At 38.6% G+C, this 19,699-nt stretch overlaps 1 protein-coding gene across 1 annotated transcript in view; it reads right to left on the bottom strand.

The window, feature by feature from the left end:
- Positions 1–19,253, bottom strand: part of ek1 (eph-like kinase 1) — a 135,183-nt gene extending 115,930 nt beyond the window's left edge. Inside the window, exon 1 of the mRNA XM_022681064.2 lies at positions 19,066–19,253. Coding sequence (XP_022536785.2) covers positions 19,066–19,168 — 103 coding nt within the window. The 5' untranslated portion in view covers positions 19,169–19,253. The remainder of the gene's footprint in view (positions 1–19,065) is intronic.
- Between the last annotated feature and the right edge of the window lie 446 nt (positions 19,254–19,699).

Below are 19,699 nucleotides of genomic sequence, written 5' to 3'. Positions count from 1 at the left end.
TGCGGAGCTCTTTAACAGTTAAAGAGCTCCGCAGGACAGTTGCTGAGCTCCGCAGGACAGTAAAATAGCTCCACAGTACAGTTAAAAAGCTCCGTGGTACAGTTAAAAAGCTCTGCTCGACAGTAGCTGCACCAGCAAAAAAAATCTATTTTTCGAAAATGAGAATCGATTCTGAACCGTTAATGTTAGAAACGTGATTCGAGCTTGAATCGATTTTTTCCTGCACCACTATTCAATTTATCATTAGCGTAGCCTTAAATGTTGGAGTTGGGAACAATGTCACAACCGAGTTGACTGCGTTCTAGTTAAAAATTCAGGTGGTTGCATACAATTTTAAGACCCTTCCAAAAAACAGTGAGTCAAGAACTTTGGACGTTTACCATAACTGGTTTGAGCAATCAGTTGCCATTGTTTTATGGCCAATCTAACCAAAATATGTCCCACTTTTAATGTCCTAGGTTAGGATTGTTAGCAATTCCAGTTGACATCGTCGCATTATGCAGTATGTTTAAACATGTCCAAAGATAAATTTTGAACAGTACTGTGTGTACAACTGATTTATGACACACCAATAGATAAAAGTACCATAATATTACTGATGTTACTACTATTGGTGTAGGCATCTTGGATTCTAAACTCTGAGTTGGTGTGGATCTCCCAACTTTTTGAGTAGGAAGTCCTTTTTCTTGGGGTGCTTCTGCTGAAATCCCACAGAAATCCCAACAGCGGAGTTACAACTGAAGACAGCATAAGTCCTTATGGTTATAAATCTCTATCTGGGTGGAGTTTCCATGTTTTCTCTGTGTCTGCATGGGTTTCCACAGGTACTCCAATTTTCTCCAACAGCATAAAAACATAAAGATTAATAGAATTTGCTACACTTAATTACACTGGTATGTGTTAAAACTGTGTTTACTTCTGTATCCACAGCTATGGGCTGGCTTTGTGAGCCCCAATAGTTGCTGTAGTTAGTAGTTATAAAGCTACAACAGTTTTAGCAGTTGCTCCTGTTTCTGCATTTTTTCAGTGGATTCCTACCGTTCTTAACGTCATGTTATGAAATCACACATAATTTTCTTACTGCAAATCAAGTGCAAGTGTTGTTAAAGTAAATCATTCACATACTATTAATTGCCATCTGTAGATTCCCTTACAGTCATGTGATGTAAATAGGAAAGCTAAATGTCACCAATTCAGCATTTTCTTATTATTGCCATTACCAATAATGACTATTGCAGCCCCAAACAGTACAGCCAGCATGTTTGAAAACCAATAAAACCCCACTAAGAAAAACATACCGGACCTCATTATCCAGCCTCATGAAATCCATTCTTAAAACAACATTTTCCGAGGTTAAAATAGCAGCTCCTCCGCTATTTATATCAGTCAGGCCATTTCCCTGTAGCCTCAGCCATGAACTTCCCACTTTGAGCTCCGTCCCAAACCAATTACAGCCCTGGCAAGCAGGGTGATTAATTTTTAATCACATTCAAACCTCAGATGTTCCTCCTTTTTCACGCTGCATATCAGCTTCTCCCTCTCCTGTTGCTAACACATACCCTTTGGAGTTAAATTAAAAAACAAAATGAGAGAAATACAAAAAAGCACAACTGTATCCAAAGTCTAATTAAAACTGAATGCTCAGTGTGGGTATAAGTCTGGATGACACACAAACATTAATGGTTCCAATGGATATCCATCATTAATGGCCATTTTCTGAGAGAAGGGACACACTATTACAGAGAAGCAAAACAGGCATGCTAAACATCTGCTTAATGGTACTGAAACAGTCTTTATCTGATCTGCTGATGTGCAATGTTTGGTGTAAATATTTTAACTGTAAATTGTACGGGTGTGAAGAGACACGAAATTGTACTCATGAGAACAAGATTTTAAACATAATTATTTTTGTTTATTTTGCATTTAAAATATTTGATTGAAACTCAAAATACAGATCTGCAGGTGAGTTTTCAAAAATGTATAATAATAATATAATAATATTTTATAAGTAAGCACCTCATAGTAGAGGTCAATTAAGTTTTACTCTGCATTATGAGTTATGTATAATTTATCATATGCAGTAAAACACACAACAGTATCTCATTACAAAAGCTGTTTTTACTATAAACCCAACAACTTCTCTCCTGTATGAAGAGTCTCTTCAGACCATAGAACTATTGTCAACCTGAATCTGTATTGATAACGGCTGCAGCTTTACATGTTCTGTGTTTCTGTCAGCAGTGCAAATATATATATATGTATACATATATACGTATATATATATATATATATATATATATATATATTTTTTTTTTTTTATCTGAAGGTACATGCAAATTGATTTAAAAAAATGGTAGTGTAGTAGGAGCAAAGGTGGCTCCATGGTTGCAAATCATCCATTGCCCAATAGTCACATTACAGGATGTGCAATGTTAAGTCAAATTACATAAAAAATGCCATGCTACAACTGTTTGCACTGTTATCATATTCTATTACATATATCTGCTTAAAGTTAATTATTCATCATTAACAGACAGTGGGCATTATTATTATTATATTTTTTATTTATATATTGTGCAGCCCATATTACCCAGGTCCACTAAACTGCTGTTCGAGCAAGTTCATTATCCTGTCTGCTCAATAATTTTATTGCACAGATAATTGCAGTGTATAAGATAATAAAGGCTCAATTCATATTATATTATATTAATTGCTGTTTAACACATCTGATTCCACCCAGGATGAACACATGTATTTTAATGTGTTTTTAAAACAGCAATTGTGGGAAATAGGCCCCAGTGTCTGAGCTCTCAGCTACATACAGTAAATAAACAAATACATAAACTGAAACTGCAGTTTTGGTTAACCGCACAATGTGTCAAACTGAGGCCAGCCAAACCTCAGATTACCATTCTGACTCATATTAATAAAAACAAAGGCAAGGAAATGGACCATCAGACCAACCAACATGTAGTAGTAATTTAACCACTAACCAAAACAAATTAATTAATTGATTCCTCTTTTACATGCAGAAATGATCAACTTGTGGTGAGGTCCTATTCCCTCTGCTTGAAACATACCCTTTAAGTGCTGGTCTTAACAGCAACAGTAGAAAGCTTCCCCTTTCCTGATCCAAGCCTCTAGGGACCTGACACCAAAAAAAAATCTCTCTCACTTTCTCTCTCTCTCTCTCTCTCTCTCTCTCTCTCTCTCTCTCTCACACACACACACACACACAAGAGGCTCAACAGGGGCAAAGAGGAGGGAGCCTCTCTTTCATTGGCCTCTATTCTCACAGAGAATAAGCAGAGAATCCTGCAATTCTCCGCTCCTAATCCCCATCCTTTCCAGGGACAAAGCACTTCTTTAATCTACCTGCCAAAAGGCCACAAACCCGCAACAAAACATTTAGGAGCAGAGGGAGCAGGACCAGGAGTAAAAGGGGACACAGCTAGAGAGAGAGGAGAAGATAGAGAGAGTTAAAGAACTGAGCTGAGTCTCACAGCTACATTGTGTGTCCAGATGTTTGTGGACACCCCTTATTTTAAGTGAATTTAGCTACATTTATGGAAAACCCATAGTTAATACAGGACTCAGCTGCCCACATACACTGTTTGTATAAACCCTCTAAAAGGAATTAAGTTATACAGTAGAATGGGAGATTTCCTATTGCCAAATGTTGAATAAAGGGGATTAAACCCCCCAGCATTGGACTGCATTTTCTGTGGTGATGGATCTTCATCCAATACCTTTAGGATGAGTTGGAGTGCCATAACTAATCTCATCATTCAACACCAGTATCTGACCTCACTATTGCTCTTGTGGGTAAATGCAAACAAATACTTACAGCAATGTTTCCAGATCTAAAGACAAGCCTTTATAAAAGAGTAGAGTTAATGTAGAAACAGGGGGACATTTTTATACTGACAGACCAAAAGTCATGGGACAGGAATTATTTTCCATGTCCTATGAAAGCTAAAGAATGCTCAACCTGAGGGATAAGTGTCAGGTTCCTCCTGCATTTAATGTGGCTATAAATTTTGCATTTTGTCTAATAGTATGGACAATTTTAGTCGGATACCACCAGTCACAAACATTACTATCCACTGCACTGTCCACTGTAAGCGGTTATGCCTTCTATTACGTAGTGCTGCTACACGCAACACTGTGGATTGAGGAATGGTAAATGCCCACACAACAGTAGTGGTATGGAACCTTGATAATTCACGTCACCTTGACATGACCAGCCCAAGATTACTTCTGACAACTTAGGCTATGGTCACATTACCAGGCTGTGGCTCAGATCTGATTTTTTCATGGCTGTGTGAATGTGCAAAATCCGATGTTTTTTTCAAATCAGATTTGAGTCACTTTCATATGTGGTCCTAAATCAGATACATATCCGATCCATGGACATGCGACATGAATGATTTAAATCAGAATTCATGCGTGTTTTTGCTTTTATGCATGCCCTACAAACTTGTCTCTTATATACACTAGGGGTGTCACGATCTCGATATTTTATCGAAATCGAATCGAAATGAGGTCACGATCTCGAGTATCGAAGTCAAAAAGAGGATCGACGATCCCTCCCGCGCGCGCTACGCAAATAGCGCAGCGCGCTACGCAAATGGCGCGGCACCAACACAGCGCATCCTATTCATTTAAATAGAGAGCCGCTGCATGAGCGCAGTCGGCGGGAGTGTGATCACTGTTTTTATCTGTCCAACGGGGGAGGGGGGGAGGGGGGGAGGGGGGGCGGGGGTTGGGCGCGCAGGTTTTGTATCTGTATCTAACGGAGGGGTGGGTGCGCGCAGGTGAGAGCGTGTGAACTCGCTGAAATGCGTGTGTCAGTGTGACTTGAGAACACTGACTATAGATCACAGTGAGGTGGATTAAAAATCTTAAACTTATAATTGACTACACCTGTTGCTTTCCATTGAATTAAAAAAACATCTTTCTCTCAGATAAAGTAAACACAAGCGTGTTTCTGACTAAAATAAAAGCTTTTCAGGAGAGATATAAGTTATGTGTAAATATTTATAAGACAATACCTGACAAAATCTGTTTTAATGACGTTAATAAACATCACTTATCTAACCAGCCTGTACTGATTTCTGCCCCCCAATAATGCTTTCAATGACCTCTAATAGCCTTTAATAGTCTTCAGTAGCCTTTAAAAGACTTACCTGGCGGCCGTGGTGTGTCCACTAAACTCCGTAGTTATAAACATCCTGAGGTTAGCAGCTCGCTAACTGACCTGTTTATAATGTATCCGAGCAGTGACTCCGTGTCGGCTGTTCTAACCTGCTGCTGTTAGCTGCTTGGGCTGAAAGATGAACTGTAGTGAGCTGTATTATCCGGTTAGTGGGGTTAAAACCTTTATTTGTTTACAGAAACAGTAAAAACGGACTGGCTGAGCTCTGTAGCCCGTGGCTGGGCTGTACTGAAGTAGTGACTGAGTGAAGAGAGCGGGGTGCTGCTGCTGCTAGTGGTTGGATGAAGAACTGCAGCTTCATGTAATGAGCAGTTTCACCAGCCATCCACACACAGCTCTGATAAACTGCTTGTTTTAATAGTGCACACTGTTGCTACCAAAAAAAGTCACTAGATGGCATTACCATATATATCTTAATAAATAATAATAATAATAATAATATTTATAATATTTATAATAATAATAATAATAATAATAATAAATATATTATTTAAATTTTATGAGGCATAAAATAATAACAAGAAAAAAAAACAAGAAAATCGAGAATCGAATCGAATCGTGACCCTCAAATCGAAAATGAAATCGAATCGAGGATTTAGAGAATCGTGACACCCCTAATATACACACATCTCTTGGTGCAGCTGTGTATTAGGTGGCAAAGACACTTCACAGAGACTAATCTTTAGCATTACAGTACAGTACAGTACAGTACAACAGAGTATTGTTGTTTATTGTTTTGCTACATCCTTACTTACTTCATATACGATTACGTATTGTAGACAACCATGAAAAAAGGGAAGGAACAAATTGATTGCCATCATTTTCTGCTTGCAGTGTCTAAAAGAGGAGATGGAGTGTGGAGGACAGAACCTCTTCTTCATCATTAAACTGCTGTGCTTGTGTGCTGGGCTAGAATCCCCCCCGAGGGGTAGAGAGATCACCTCAGGGCTGGAGATCAGATTTAACCATTTACGCCAGCAAACTGCAGCCATCAGCAAGCGCTTTCAGCACAAACAGTAACCACAGAGACAGTAAAAAGGAAAAGGGAAAAAAAACATCCGAGCTGGAATGTTAGCGGAGACTGAGTTGTGAGTTGAGATATCAGATGTCACTAAAATCCATCAAAATGGAAAGCAAACACCATCACTGTGGCCATTATGTGTCAGATTGAGGTGCTAGATTCACACAGCAGGTAAAGTGGCACAAATCTGATTTTCTCAGTAAATCTTATTATTTTTTTAGGCTGTCCATGTTCTCTTTTTAATCTGACCTACTGTATGTCCTAGATTTTTCTGAACAGTTGAGGATACTAAACTGACATAGATGCACAAAAAAGCAATGCTTGACATAATTCACTTATCCTGAGGTAAAATAACAAAATAAATAAGAAAAACATTAACAACTACTTCAGAGCAGTTGAAGTATGTGCCTTCTAGTTTAGTATGAACAGAGACCTTGCTCACAATATTTATGAGGTATGTAACCTTGCTGTCACACCACTGAAAGCCTCCTTATTAGCTGTCTTACATTTTACCTTCTCATAAGCACACATTTATTTTGGCCTATGTTGGATTGAAGTAAAAGTTGCATGAATTTTCAATCTGACTGTTGCAAAATGAGTTGCTTTGTGGCATATCAGATATGTGTCGTATGTGAAAACTACATTAAAATTACACAGATCTGATTTTGAAGGCTGTCTGGGTGGGTCAAATTGTCAAATCTTTTCAAATCAGATTTGAATCACTTTCACATTTGGTCCTAAATATGATACATATCTGATTTGTGGACATAAGTCATAAATATAAAAGTCCCGATTGTATGCATGTGTTAGTGCTGTCACAGTGCTGTTGAAGAGACTAACAGTTGTCGTGCATAAATGTGCACATGCATTTTGTTCCAGGGACTGATACATATACAATACAGACAGATACAGCTCACTTGCATTTATAAATGTAAACCAAAAAGATAGCCAAATATGATCTGACCAAAAAGTCAGAATCAGTTAGAGGCTTGTAATGTGAACGTAGCAAAAGTGGCCAAAATTTTAACTAAGAATGCCACTCGCACTGCCACAAAGATACTCAAAATGCATCAGATTTGAGCCACTTTTACCTGCTGTGTAAACAGAATACAGTTCAAGGACAGTCTAGGTTTATACCATGTATTATTGTGCTATATCCAATATAATTTAGGTACATATTGTATCTATCAAAATCGATCAATATACCTTAACATTCAGCTTTTCTGGAGTTATAAACAAACACATCATCACATAATTTAGAAATATCTGCCACATCTAAACATTTGTCTTTGTTGGCAATCCCTTGTGCACAGATGTGAAAAAATGCACTGTAAAATCTTAGATGTAAAATACGTAGTTCAGCTATACTGTACATGCTAATGTGGCAAATAATGAATGGACTTCTAGATACATTAGCATTATTGACTGAACCAAACCATTTTCGTTGTTCAACACGTAGGAGATCTTTAACTGGAATCACTACATTTACTGGAGGCTAATTTTTTCACATTAAAAAAATGGTCCTTTAAAATTGATCCATTTAATGTTAGTTTTTTAGGGAACAAAATGTGCTGGCTCCAAAGATGTGAAAATGCCTTTAACCATTGTGATACAATATTCTGCCATATTGCCGACCCTATTTGACATCTGTATTTAAGTATTATTTATTTACGAGTGTAGAAAAAACAAGCCTACTCAGTGGACTCACAAAAGATATAATACTCTGTGAAACTAGACCTGAACAGCTGCGGTGATTTCTTTACACATATAAAGTGACATTTTGCTATCTCTCTATCTCCGGGCAGAAATGTGATATACATTAGAGTAAGAGGAAGTCAGCAGCTCCTGTCAGTCAGCTGCTCTGGACTGAGTGCTGCAGTCCGCAGGGAGAGCAGAGCTCACAGTGGGGCTAAAGAGAGTGTCCATCCTGACTGGACTGTCTGATGAGATCCACCAGGGATGTCCAGCCTGTGCTAGTCTGGTCAGCCAAAGCTGCTGGAGTCCCCAAACGCCCGTCAGCCGGCTACGGTCAGAAACCTGTCAACTGAACTCTTGGCTTTTACTATCGATAAAAAAGGTCTACAATGAAGGGCAGAGAAAGAAAAGCACTTCTGGAAGGGCAGCAGTGCTATTATCTGCACAGAAGCCCAAGTTAAGGATCAATTTAAAGAATTCCTGTTTCCTAAAAAAGAACACATTCCTTAAACACATTTACTGTATAATTTTCAAAGACAGAATCCCTTTCAACTGTAAAACCATTCGATGTTTGCGTCATCCTACCAAATAGGCTTGACCAGAAATTGGCTATGAAAAAGATACTGCATGACGGTGAATTTGGTTACAGGTATATCAAACAAGTGATGATAAACATTGTGGCTTTTCAGTGGTAGCAACAATAATGTGACTGAAACATGTGCCACGTGTGCCATTTACTACATAGCAAATTTGCCAATGTAAAATGCACATGCTTTAAAAATTTTAAAAATCTCACATTGTTAATTTAAACATTGTAATTTTAAACACTAATTTAACTGTTCATATAACAATGAAAAAAGTACTGCGTAAGGGTCCACATCACTTGGAATAATAGCCCAATAACAATTGCATTAAAAACGTATAGTAATAAAGAAAGTTTAGTTGGAATATCAGCAGCTACATGCATATAATACTATATGTAGGCTACTGGCCATGCTACACAACAACTGATGAGTCCTTTAGCTCATCTTCTGCACTTGAGTGTTGAGGTTTGCCATAGTCATTTATGCCACTCATGGTATTTGTACCATGGAAAATTAAACTACATTCATTTTTCCACACACCTATACTTCAGAAAATCACAGGATTAACATAATGTGAGGTAATTATTACGACACTGAGGTAAAAGGTTCCAGAACCTTTACTAATGTTGGAAAAATGACTTACATGACTCATTTGGATAGGACTATAATCACAGAAGATGTCCATCAATAATTACCATAAACCACCCCAATAAAAAAGTAATTCCGTACAGATTTTATTAATACACTTATTATTCAATCACTAAACCTACAGGAGATCTTTTTTTTACTATAAAAATGATGGCAGAGTAGATTTTAGCTATTTAAAACATTGGTATCAGTTTTAATATTGTTTAGGACCTAAATGTTGCAAGCCTCCAAGCTTCTGAACAGAAGGCTGGAAACTAATGAGACGCATTGCTTGTTGACAGGAAGTCGTGTTCCACAGTAGTCTATCATAGCGCAGGAGCATCTGTAGCGCTAAGCCACGGAAACCCATGCTGGGCTCCAGATACCGAGCAGTCCTGCCCCAAAGATATGGACATATCAGCAGAGATAGAAGGCACCAACGTATCAACACTATCTTTGAGAAAGACCACCAGGCCTCGTGGTAAGAGATAAACAGTGACCAGACATTTGCTCAGATAAAAACGTACTTCAGCCGACCCACTGAGAATGAGGAAAAAGCTAGAACAAACACAGGAAGCGTGAATCGGCAGAAGCTGATGGATGATAGCTTCACTTATCATATTCAAGTGGTACAAGTCAGCATTAACGGGACAAGGCCAGTCACATAACGAGTACACATAATGTAAATAAGGCTCATAGAAAGATCGGGTTGTCTAAGTATGACACAGAGAAAAGCAGAGTTAGTCAAAAGTCGATGTAAAACATGTTTCTTTCAGCAGCCAGACTTTCTTTAAACAGGAAGCACTTAAGCTAGTGATTCAGGGAGGTGTAAGCAGCAGAAGCCGGGACCATTTCCCAAGTTAATAATGTGTATAATGTGTGTCACAGAACACTGACAGGCTCCAGCAAGCAGCGTGTAGCAGCATGAGTGGTACAAATAAGCCTGTGTTAGATGTAGCGTGAGATGGTGGTCTGTGTGGGTTAGTTAGACACAGCACACTCATGGGACGTCTCATTAGAACAGCACACATGGCTTGCCCTACACCTGCCGCATTTGTGTGTGTGTCTGTGTGTGTGTCCGTGTGTGTGTTTGGGGTGGGTTTTCACTACTGCAAGACCTGCCCTGGGTAGCAAATTCCTATCAGACCTACCAACCCCCTCCAGAGATACACCAGACAGGTTAAAACTGCAAACCAACTCGAGGGCCAATTAGAATGCTCAGACTGGGGCCACACACTCAGAAGGTGACATCATCATCGCTGTCTGTATCTGAACCCATATCGAGCCATTATAAACCATGCAGCTGTTAACAGACATTAGTGCTCTCAGGAGGCCTCTCAGACACGCAGCCTCTCGACTTTTCAGCAGGAGTTTATTTGCCTGATTTTCACCTTTTAAATTAAGCATATAAATAATGGTCTACAGACAGGCTCCAGTCACAAATATGTTTTGTTTTTTCTTTTTTTCACAGAAACTCTAATTACAGCTTTTTGTCATCAACAGGAATTTACATAAATACAAGGATGGAGCAATTAGGAGTGGGAACCGTAATATGGCAAAAATTTAATATATTATGTATAATACAGGCCAGGGCAATTCATCAAACATAACATTACAGACATTCATAACCTCTTGCCCATGTCTATTACTTATCTATTTTGTAATTTGTTTAAAATACTTTTTCCTATGTGTGTTCATATACTGTCCCCTTAGCATGACTCTGAACCATCCAGTCTACAATATAGAAGCAACAGAGGAGAAATTTAGAGAAGCAATAAAGGAGAACTCAAACACAGAGCCAACTGAGCAACTCAAGTAGGTTGTACTAAAATAATGCAGTGTTAATATAATCATTTATAATACACACATAATATACACAATATTTGCAGACATTTTCACCAAACACTACATTTATTTGTTGTTTTTCTTTAAAGAAATTATGTTAGAATAGATAGAAAACACATAAGGTGTAAAAAATGGACAAGAATGTTATGCTATGTTTTAACAAATTGAATTAGGGCTTACAATTTAAAGATGCAGTAACGTGGACAGAATCGCAGAACTGATTTGACATATAAAAAGACAGAAAATTATGCATTATCAAAAACTAATTAATTTTTAGGACTTGTTGACGCCTTGTCACAATTCTCAGTAGATTTGAAATAGTTGGGATGTGCCACGGGTTCTAGGCTTCAAAGACAAGTAACAGGCAGACAATTTCTTTCAGAGCTTTTTTGTTTATCTACAGACATATTCGGCAGGCAGCTCTTTATATCATCAGTTTGTGTGAGAATGAGTCATTAACTAAGCTGTGTTTTGCTAAAACTGTGTGTTGTTGTGTGAGAATATGCCAGCTATATACCAAATTGACTTCTAGCAGGTCAAGAAGACCTGGAACAAAATAGCTGAGTAGCCTTTCTGATCTCTTAAAGAATACTCCCAGGATACTATCACAAACACTTCCCACTGTTGCAGGAACAACATGACCTGCATCCAGTAAACCGTATCCAAAATACATCCAAAATACATCAGCAGAGGAACAGATGGACAAACTTACTGAGCTTACTACACATCAATGAATCTGTCTTTGTGCACATACAGCACAGCATACTTTGGCATACTGACTTGCATTTTAACTTGTGCCTTGAGTCTTATGAAATCAATATTGTATTATATTGAACTAAATTGAAATTTAAATTATATGAATCACTTTATACTGTAGCTAGTCTTTTAGTTGTTTAGTCCCTTCACATCATTAATACAGTAGGTGTGTGAAAGGTTAGGTCTTACATTATTAGGCAGGTAGGGTGCATTTTCTGTTGTTTAACAAAGCTAAAAACCTGACTAATTTAATTAAAACCGTCACATTCCAGCTCAGTGCTGTATTATTATTTCAAAAGCAATGTTTACTTTATTTTAGCCTAATTTCATATTATTAAGCTCTAAAGCTTGTAAAACCTCACCAACATCACAACATCTGCTACAACAGCATGAATTTGTAAATGAAGTGTAGAAAAATCAAGTCCAAAGTCACTTACGCTTAAAATCAAAACTTGAAAAGAGAGAAAAAGCATTCACAATCAAACACTGACAGCTTCTTTTTAGTGCTCAGCTTCTTCAGAGACAATGCTCAAGTGCACCAATTAAAAAAAGACATCCCAGAACAGTCTTGTCTGGAACCTAGCAGGAGAGCCGACAATCAGTGATGAAAGTACTGCACTTAATGAATAGTCTACAGTCTACACTGTCCTCACCGCTTCTGTCATTAGAAAGCATTTCTGCTCCACATTAGACCAGCCTCTAACTGTGTGTGTCCTAATGAAGCTAAAAGACCGGGCTGGAAGGAGGGATCAAAGCCACCGTGAGCTGAAAGGTCTTATGTACAAAACAGCTCGGATCTGTTTTAATCACGTATGATTACTCTGCCTGAGGTAAAACCTGCTTCTGCCAATATGCAGCACCATTATCTATCAGGGGAGTTAAAATGACTTCATAATGTCTGTCTGTCAAGGGGAAGCGCAGTCAGTGTGTAATATCAGGGTGGAAACAAATGTGGGAAGGAGATTGCGAGTGTGTATTACAGTGCCTGGGGCCGCACAAGCGAAATCATTTCAGGATTCTGGAGGAGATAGTGGTGCTTATTTTCTTCTCTGTTCAATACAAAAAGACAGACCATTTTCCTTCCTTTATCGATGGCGCCAAATGTAAAACCTTCATTTCCTTTTCACCTCACGCGCTGTGACTAAAGCCTTCTATTTTTAACGACATGACAACTCATATATACACTATTTATCTATGTCCCATTGAATTAAGACTCTGTTTAATTAGGGAAATCACAAGAATGTAATATTTTGTTCTATGGAATAGGACATGTTGGAGACTATACATGTTGTTGATGATTATATATCATTGATCATTAAGGACACAGCAGACAAGGTGAAGACAGAGACCTCACTAGCAAATGATTTTTTCACACACTGAACAAGCCCTAAATTAAAATTCTGGGCTTATTTATGCACTGCAAGAATGTTGGGTTCAGACACACATAAGTGATTTAATGTGTTTTTTAATGAGTTTTCTGAATTTATGTAATTTGGTTTATTGCTTTAGTGATTACTAATCTGCAAATACTGTTGCGTTACAAAAGCTGCATCCCAAACCACACAATACCATCCTTAGTAAAATTTAGTTAATAGTGCACCCCATTAGAGATGCATTCATTAAACTAGCCAATAAAATGTTTTTTAAAAAATCCATCCATTCATCCATACATCTTATCTGCTTCTTCCTAAACTCGGTTGCAGTGGGTCTGGAGCCCACCCAGAATTGCAGGGCGCAAGGAAGGAACACTCCCCGGAAAGGGCACCAGTCCATCACAGCAAAAGATTCTCCAGGGATCGAACCTCAGCCAACCATGCAGAAGCTCAGCAAGCTTATTTTAGCTGCTACTGAGCTTAGCATCCATATGTGGATGTGCCATACAACCAATCATGTAACAAAAGCATTTGATTAAGTCTGTGGATATGTTATATATTTATTAAGTAAAATAAAGCAGTATATCATACACTTCATAATATCAGATATATGGCATTATATCTATGACACAATGAACATGAACCATCAGTGACCTGTTCCATGCCAATACTCAGTAATGTAATCTTAAAAGATGATGCACAGAATAGTACAATCAATACTACTTAAAACAGTTTTTTTCAGAATAAGCCTTAAGCACCTTTGACACTATTGTCGGTTCACTGGTTGTCTTTCCATAGATGACTTTTGGTAGATACCGAGCACAGCATACCAGGAACACCCCACAAGGATTGCCTAATGTTTTTAAGATGTTCTGATCCAGTCATAGCCATTACAATCTGAGCCTTGTGAAAGTGTCTGAGGTCCTTACATTTGGCCATTTTCCTACTTCAAACACATTAATTGAAAGGTGCCACTGCAATGAGATAATGAATGCTACTCACTTTATTTCACAGTCACAGATGTGGTTTTACTGTTATGGCTGACCAGCATAAACTGGCTGTTTCAGTGCTTTCAGTGCAACTACACGTCATCGCTTCCATTTGATATGCCATCAAGGTTCATAACCTCAAGAGATTTCAAGCAGCTCCACTGCCCTGGAACTCGGCACTCTTGCTTCTCTTTGAAGCACCACAGGCTGGCGTGTCCTGCCCTGCTGAAAGAACCGTTTGATCGGGGAGCATTTGGATAAGGATGAGAGTGATAAGGTTTAAAGTACAGTGTACTTTGGAGAGGAGTCGAGAGCTGCGCAAGCTACAGGAGCTCATGCTCTTGCTGAGGGCCTCGGCTTTTGATAAAAATCTGCTTGGAGAGCCACAGGAGAGCGTGGACGGGCGCGCAGCTGAATCAAATCAGCCTCTCTCCACACATCCCATTAATCCTCTCACGCAAATACAGCTCTCGAATGCAAGGTTCGTCAGTGATTTTGAGCCTCTTCCAGAGGCAGGAATCGAAGCTGTTTAAAGATCTCTGCTCTTGAGTGTCTGGTTCACATGGAGGGCAGATCATTCAGTGCATTTCTTTATTATCTTTTTAAAGGAATGTTCCAGCATTTCTCACACTAAGCTCTATATTTGCTGAAACTGTAGTGCACATCTGGGTTTACAAGACAATCCTTTCGATGAGTCACTGGCTAAAGGCAAGCCAATCGCAATCATTGCCACCTACTACTCTGTCCACTGTGGGTAGTAATGCCTTCTATGACATTAGGTCTCGCTCTAACTCTTTTATAACATTTACATCAACTTGACATTAGCAGCTGGCCAGTATTCAGCATCACTCACAAAAAGACACTGTACAACTGATACACATATGATCATTGTACATACTGAAATGACATGACCTGTAGCATGTCAGTGTAAAATGTGTTGTACCCTTGTAAAATCCCATGACACATTGCTTGGTAGCCAATCAGAGCCACCCTGAGCTATTCAGTAGATCCAGTCAAAGAAAGGATTGTGCCTTAGAAACCAACCCCCACCAAAACTATTGTTTGGCTTGTTTTGAAGCAGTGTCTGTCAAATTACAAAACATGTAATATAAGACTTTCCAACATAAGATTTTTTAAAATATGGGAGCTGAAATACAACAAATGCTTTTTGACAGCTTTTATAACAAAGCTGGAAACAATTGAGAGATGTGAGAAATATAATGCAGAAACAACAAACAAACAGCAACACGTCAGCTAAAAACATAAAACAGCTATTGAGCCTGCTGACATGATGTGAACACTGTCCACAAAGAAGTGCTATAGTGTTAATGTGGCTGATTTTTAAAATTAATTACTTATTCCATTTTTTTGCTTTGTATATTTGTTGTTTTCTTTTGTAAAATTGTATGGGCAAAACAACTTTGACATTTTAACACTTTTGCATACATGATAAACAATGACAGTTTGTATTAATAACTTGTAGGACTAAAATGTTTGAGTTTCTGATTAACCAGAGCATAAAAAGGTGATTTTTTGTAAGGTTTTGTATTACGGCACCTTCTTTAGTTTCTGAATAAGCAGAATAATGCATGTAAGAATGAAATGTCTTACAAGTTGAGCTTTCTACCTCTTGTGAAAATGTAATCATAAAGGAATGTGGTAAGTCACAAAGTCTGGCTAATACTATTCCCCCATTACAGCATTTATGACATGTTAGTTTATGCTAAAATAAAGTCCAGTGAAGCCTGTCAGAGCTCATTCATTTTTATCGGGATTTAAGAGGTGCAGGATGTTTGCCAAATCCATCACAATACTAAAAAGGAGGCACGAGAAGAATAACAGACCAACAACCACTCAAAACCTACACAACCGGACCTTATTTTTTCAATCTGCTGGGCCGAGTAAATGACTGTGTGAAAGAGCAAGACCGGGGATACAGATTAGGCCAATCAAGAGACTTCATTACCACTCTCAAAACAAAAGCGCCTGGTTCATGGTCTTCACTGTCCATGAATGAAAACAGAAGCAGGGCAGGATACAGAGAGAAAGAGAATGAGAGAGAGTGAGAGAGAGGCTCAGGCCTTCACCGTGGCCTATGAGCCCGGCTGAACATGGCATAAAGGAGGGCTTTTTCTCATGCTAATTTCTCTGCCACTGCGCCAAGTAGGGAAAACAAAGGTGGCAAAGAAAGCCTCTCCAAACACAGTAGGAATGCTCACAAAAAGAGAGCTAATGAGAGCGAGCAGCAAGCGGGCAGCAGAAAAAGGGGCCACCTGAAGCATCTTGCCAAGACGGGGAGATGGACGGACAATGCCTGCATGGATGAATGAAGGTGTCGCTTAAACAGGGTACCTGTGCTTGAATCCCTTGAATGTATAATGTAATACAGATAAGACTTGCATTCATTTTACTGATAGTTTCCTATCTAGCATATTGAAATGAATCCTTTGTTACTGTCCAGTATAGATATAGAATTTGTGGAATAGGGGAATGCAAATGGAGCTCATGCTCTCACACTGTCTTTTTATCTTTCCCCTCTTTGTAGAAACGGGAATATCCAGATGGGTGTCTGTGTCGCACCTGTGATACTGCTGTCTCTTTACAAACCTCAGCGATTCCTTAAGGGGGTTGGCAAACTCAAGAAAGAGAGCAAAGCAATTGCTCTGTAGGGGGCTTTGCATTCCCATTTATGCTGATTTCAATTGCTCATGATGTGCTGTGTCTTAAGTAGAGAATAAACTAAACATCTGTTTTAGTCCACTAATCTCAATTCAGATGAAAAAAAAAAACAGAGAAGGTGGCTTATGGTACTACTATCTGCAATACACATTCACACACACACAGGCACAAACACAGATGCACACAGACACAAAGCCTCAGGGGTACCACCTGCTGTTTGTTACAAGCATTGCAAGCTCCTGAACTGATGTTGATTTTACAATGAGCACACTTCAACATAACCAACATAATCAGCATCACATACTCCCATGTTCTATGTTTGCATGAGCGGATTTTATTATTATCCGAAGCTGCCTAAAGCATGTACAAACTACTACAATTCCCAGCGCAACCAATAATCAATTCCTTACTGAAATTTTATTCATAAAGCACTCATCTGTAGCTTATTTTATCTGATAAATAACGAGAAATATACTAGATTAAAACATGTATCTCAGTTGTATATCACACTAAGACATCACATGCTTTTGTCTTCCACCACTTACTTCTTTGTCTTTATTTCCGAGCTCACTCTAACAAATTAACATATCTGACAGCTGTTCTATCTGAGAACCTCGTTTCATGTAAGATTAATCACGATAAATTCGTCTATAGTTTGTTTTGTTCATGAGTGTCTGAAAGGCGAGCTGATTTCCCCCCTTTAAAAACAGCCCAAATTGGCCACCTGAGTCTATACGAGAGGGGCGTGGCTTTGGCGTACCGCCCTAAATGCTGTTGGCCAATCAGAGTCAAGGCAGATGAATATGTATAAGTAGACGCGAAACGCCCTCTCCAAACAGCATGTGGAGAGCGAAGGAGGCAGAAACGAGCTTAAAACACACTTCAGTAACGATGGTGCTTAAAGTAAAGTAAAATAAAAGAGATACTTATCCTAAGTGACAACAATTGTTCAATATTCTGACCCTGGTTATGGTTGCGGTCCAATCAAAACCATGTAACTATCTTAAATGTATTAAAACACGTATCTGATATAGTTACCAAAATTATAATGCTGAAGTGCACAAAGCATCTACAGGATTCAAATGATGGAGAAAAACGAAGATGGACAACAAATGACATGTTTTTTGGCTGGACAGCAGTTCTCTTGTTGATTCAGGGAATGATATATAATATAATCATATAATAAAACATATATAGTGATAACTATGCGCCCCTCTGTCTAGAAAACTAGTAATTACATGGATTTAAGCCCTGTACGTTTTAATGTCACTGCGTAAGTTTCAGAACCATTTTTATATATTTTTCTTACAATATAAAGGGATTTTAAAAAAGAAAAAAAGGTAAAGTAGAGAACAATTAACTATCTGACATTCTTACGACGAAAGAAAAAGCTACATAGCCACATAATTAAGACGTGTTTCGTGTAGTAGCTCGTTTAGTTCAACATGTGTACATCTTTTATACAATATAAAGAGGTTTAAAAGGGGGGTACATGGTCAAGTAGGAAAAATGTAGCTAGCTAAAGTTCTAATAACAAATGGAAAGCTAACGTTAGTGCTAAGTACACAGACACATACAAAAGACGTGTTCCGTGTATAGTAACTTAGCTCGTTTAGTTCAACATTTTACAGCTTTAATATGATATAAAGAGGTTTAAAAGAGGAGAAATTGTCAATTAGGGTAAAATTAGCTATCTAAAGTTCTTATTAGGAATGAAAAGCTAGCGTTAAGTACTCGCAAACACGAAAAATAAAGACGAGTTTCGTGTAAGTTAACGTTAGTGGCTCGAATTATAGCCAAAAAGACCTTTTAAAAAGAGACATTTTAAGCTTATAATTGGTTAACCCCGAGTCTGTTTTTATCGTATAACGCTGTTGAATTAGTTTTAGAAAGCTAAATTATCTTACTAAAGCTCAAAACGCCGGTTGTTAGCTTGTTTTCAGTCACTGCAACTGTTAGCTAGGTTATAACGCTGGTAGGTTAACTGACAGGGCTCTGTAACAGCGCGTCGCTCCGGATTTTAACGGTTTTAGCTAAAATGTTAACCTAGCTAGTTAGCTTAAATTTTAACTAACACATAAAGAGCTAACTAGCTAACCTAGTTAACACACTGACTAACCACAGCCTGTACTGACTGGACTCCCCGAGCATCCCGAGTACAGATAGAGAGACTCCGTCTAAAAGTGAAGCAGCAGCGAGGTTTCCCTCAGCTCAGTTCAGTTCAGTTCAACACACAGCGCAGAAAACCCGTCAGAAACACAGCGCTCATAAAGCTCACCTTCATTATCCGGGTAATTCCTCAACGCCTGACAGAATATCACTGAGTGAAGAAGAAGGAGTAGATGGAGCCGGAGCGGCGAGTAAATCCAGGAGTGAGCCATGTTTCCAGGCTGCTCCTCCGCGCCCGCATCCCTGTGCACAAAACTTGGCTTCTGAGCGGGGAGAGCGGGAGCGAGCGCGCAGCCTGGGAAAGAGAAGGAGGATCCAACGGGAACGCGCGCGGTGTCAATCAACCGATGTTGAGCGCGTGTGAGCGCGTGCATGAGTGCGCGCGCTTGCCTCGTGGACAAAAAAAAATCGATTTTTAAAAAAGAGCGAGTTTAGATAGGAAGGACAGAGCTTAAAGAGCCGTTAAGCTGAGGTAAAAGTATTTATTTAAGTATTTATTTATTTACTATGAATGGTTTAATTAAAAAATAATAGTGTTAATAGTGTTCATTTAACAGAGGCAACCATTCAATGTGGACCGTTTACTGCTCCACTACAAAACTAAGGCTGTGTCCCAACTGAAAAACTATAAAAAAGCACTTGATTTTTATTTTATTTTTTTTACGTTTTAAAGAAAACCACCATCTGTTGTGCCAAATAGAAATCTTTAGTTCAGTTAATTAGCTTTTTTATCGTCTAACCAA

Source organism: Astyanax mexicanus, chromosome 1, assembly GCF_023375975.1.
Source record: "Astyanax mexicanus isolate ESR-SI-001 chromosome 1, AstMex3_surface, whole genome shotgun sequence".
NCBI lineage: Eukaryota > Metazoa > Chordata > Actinopteri > Characiformes > Acestrorhamphidae > Astyanax > Astyanax mexicanus.
Note: the sequence above shows the minus strand (reverse complement) of the source record. Positions and strands in the feature narration are given on the sequence as shown.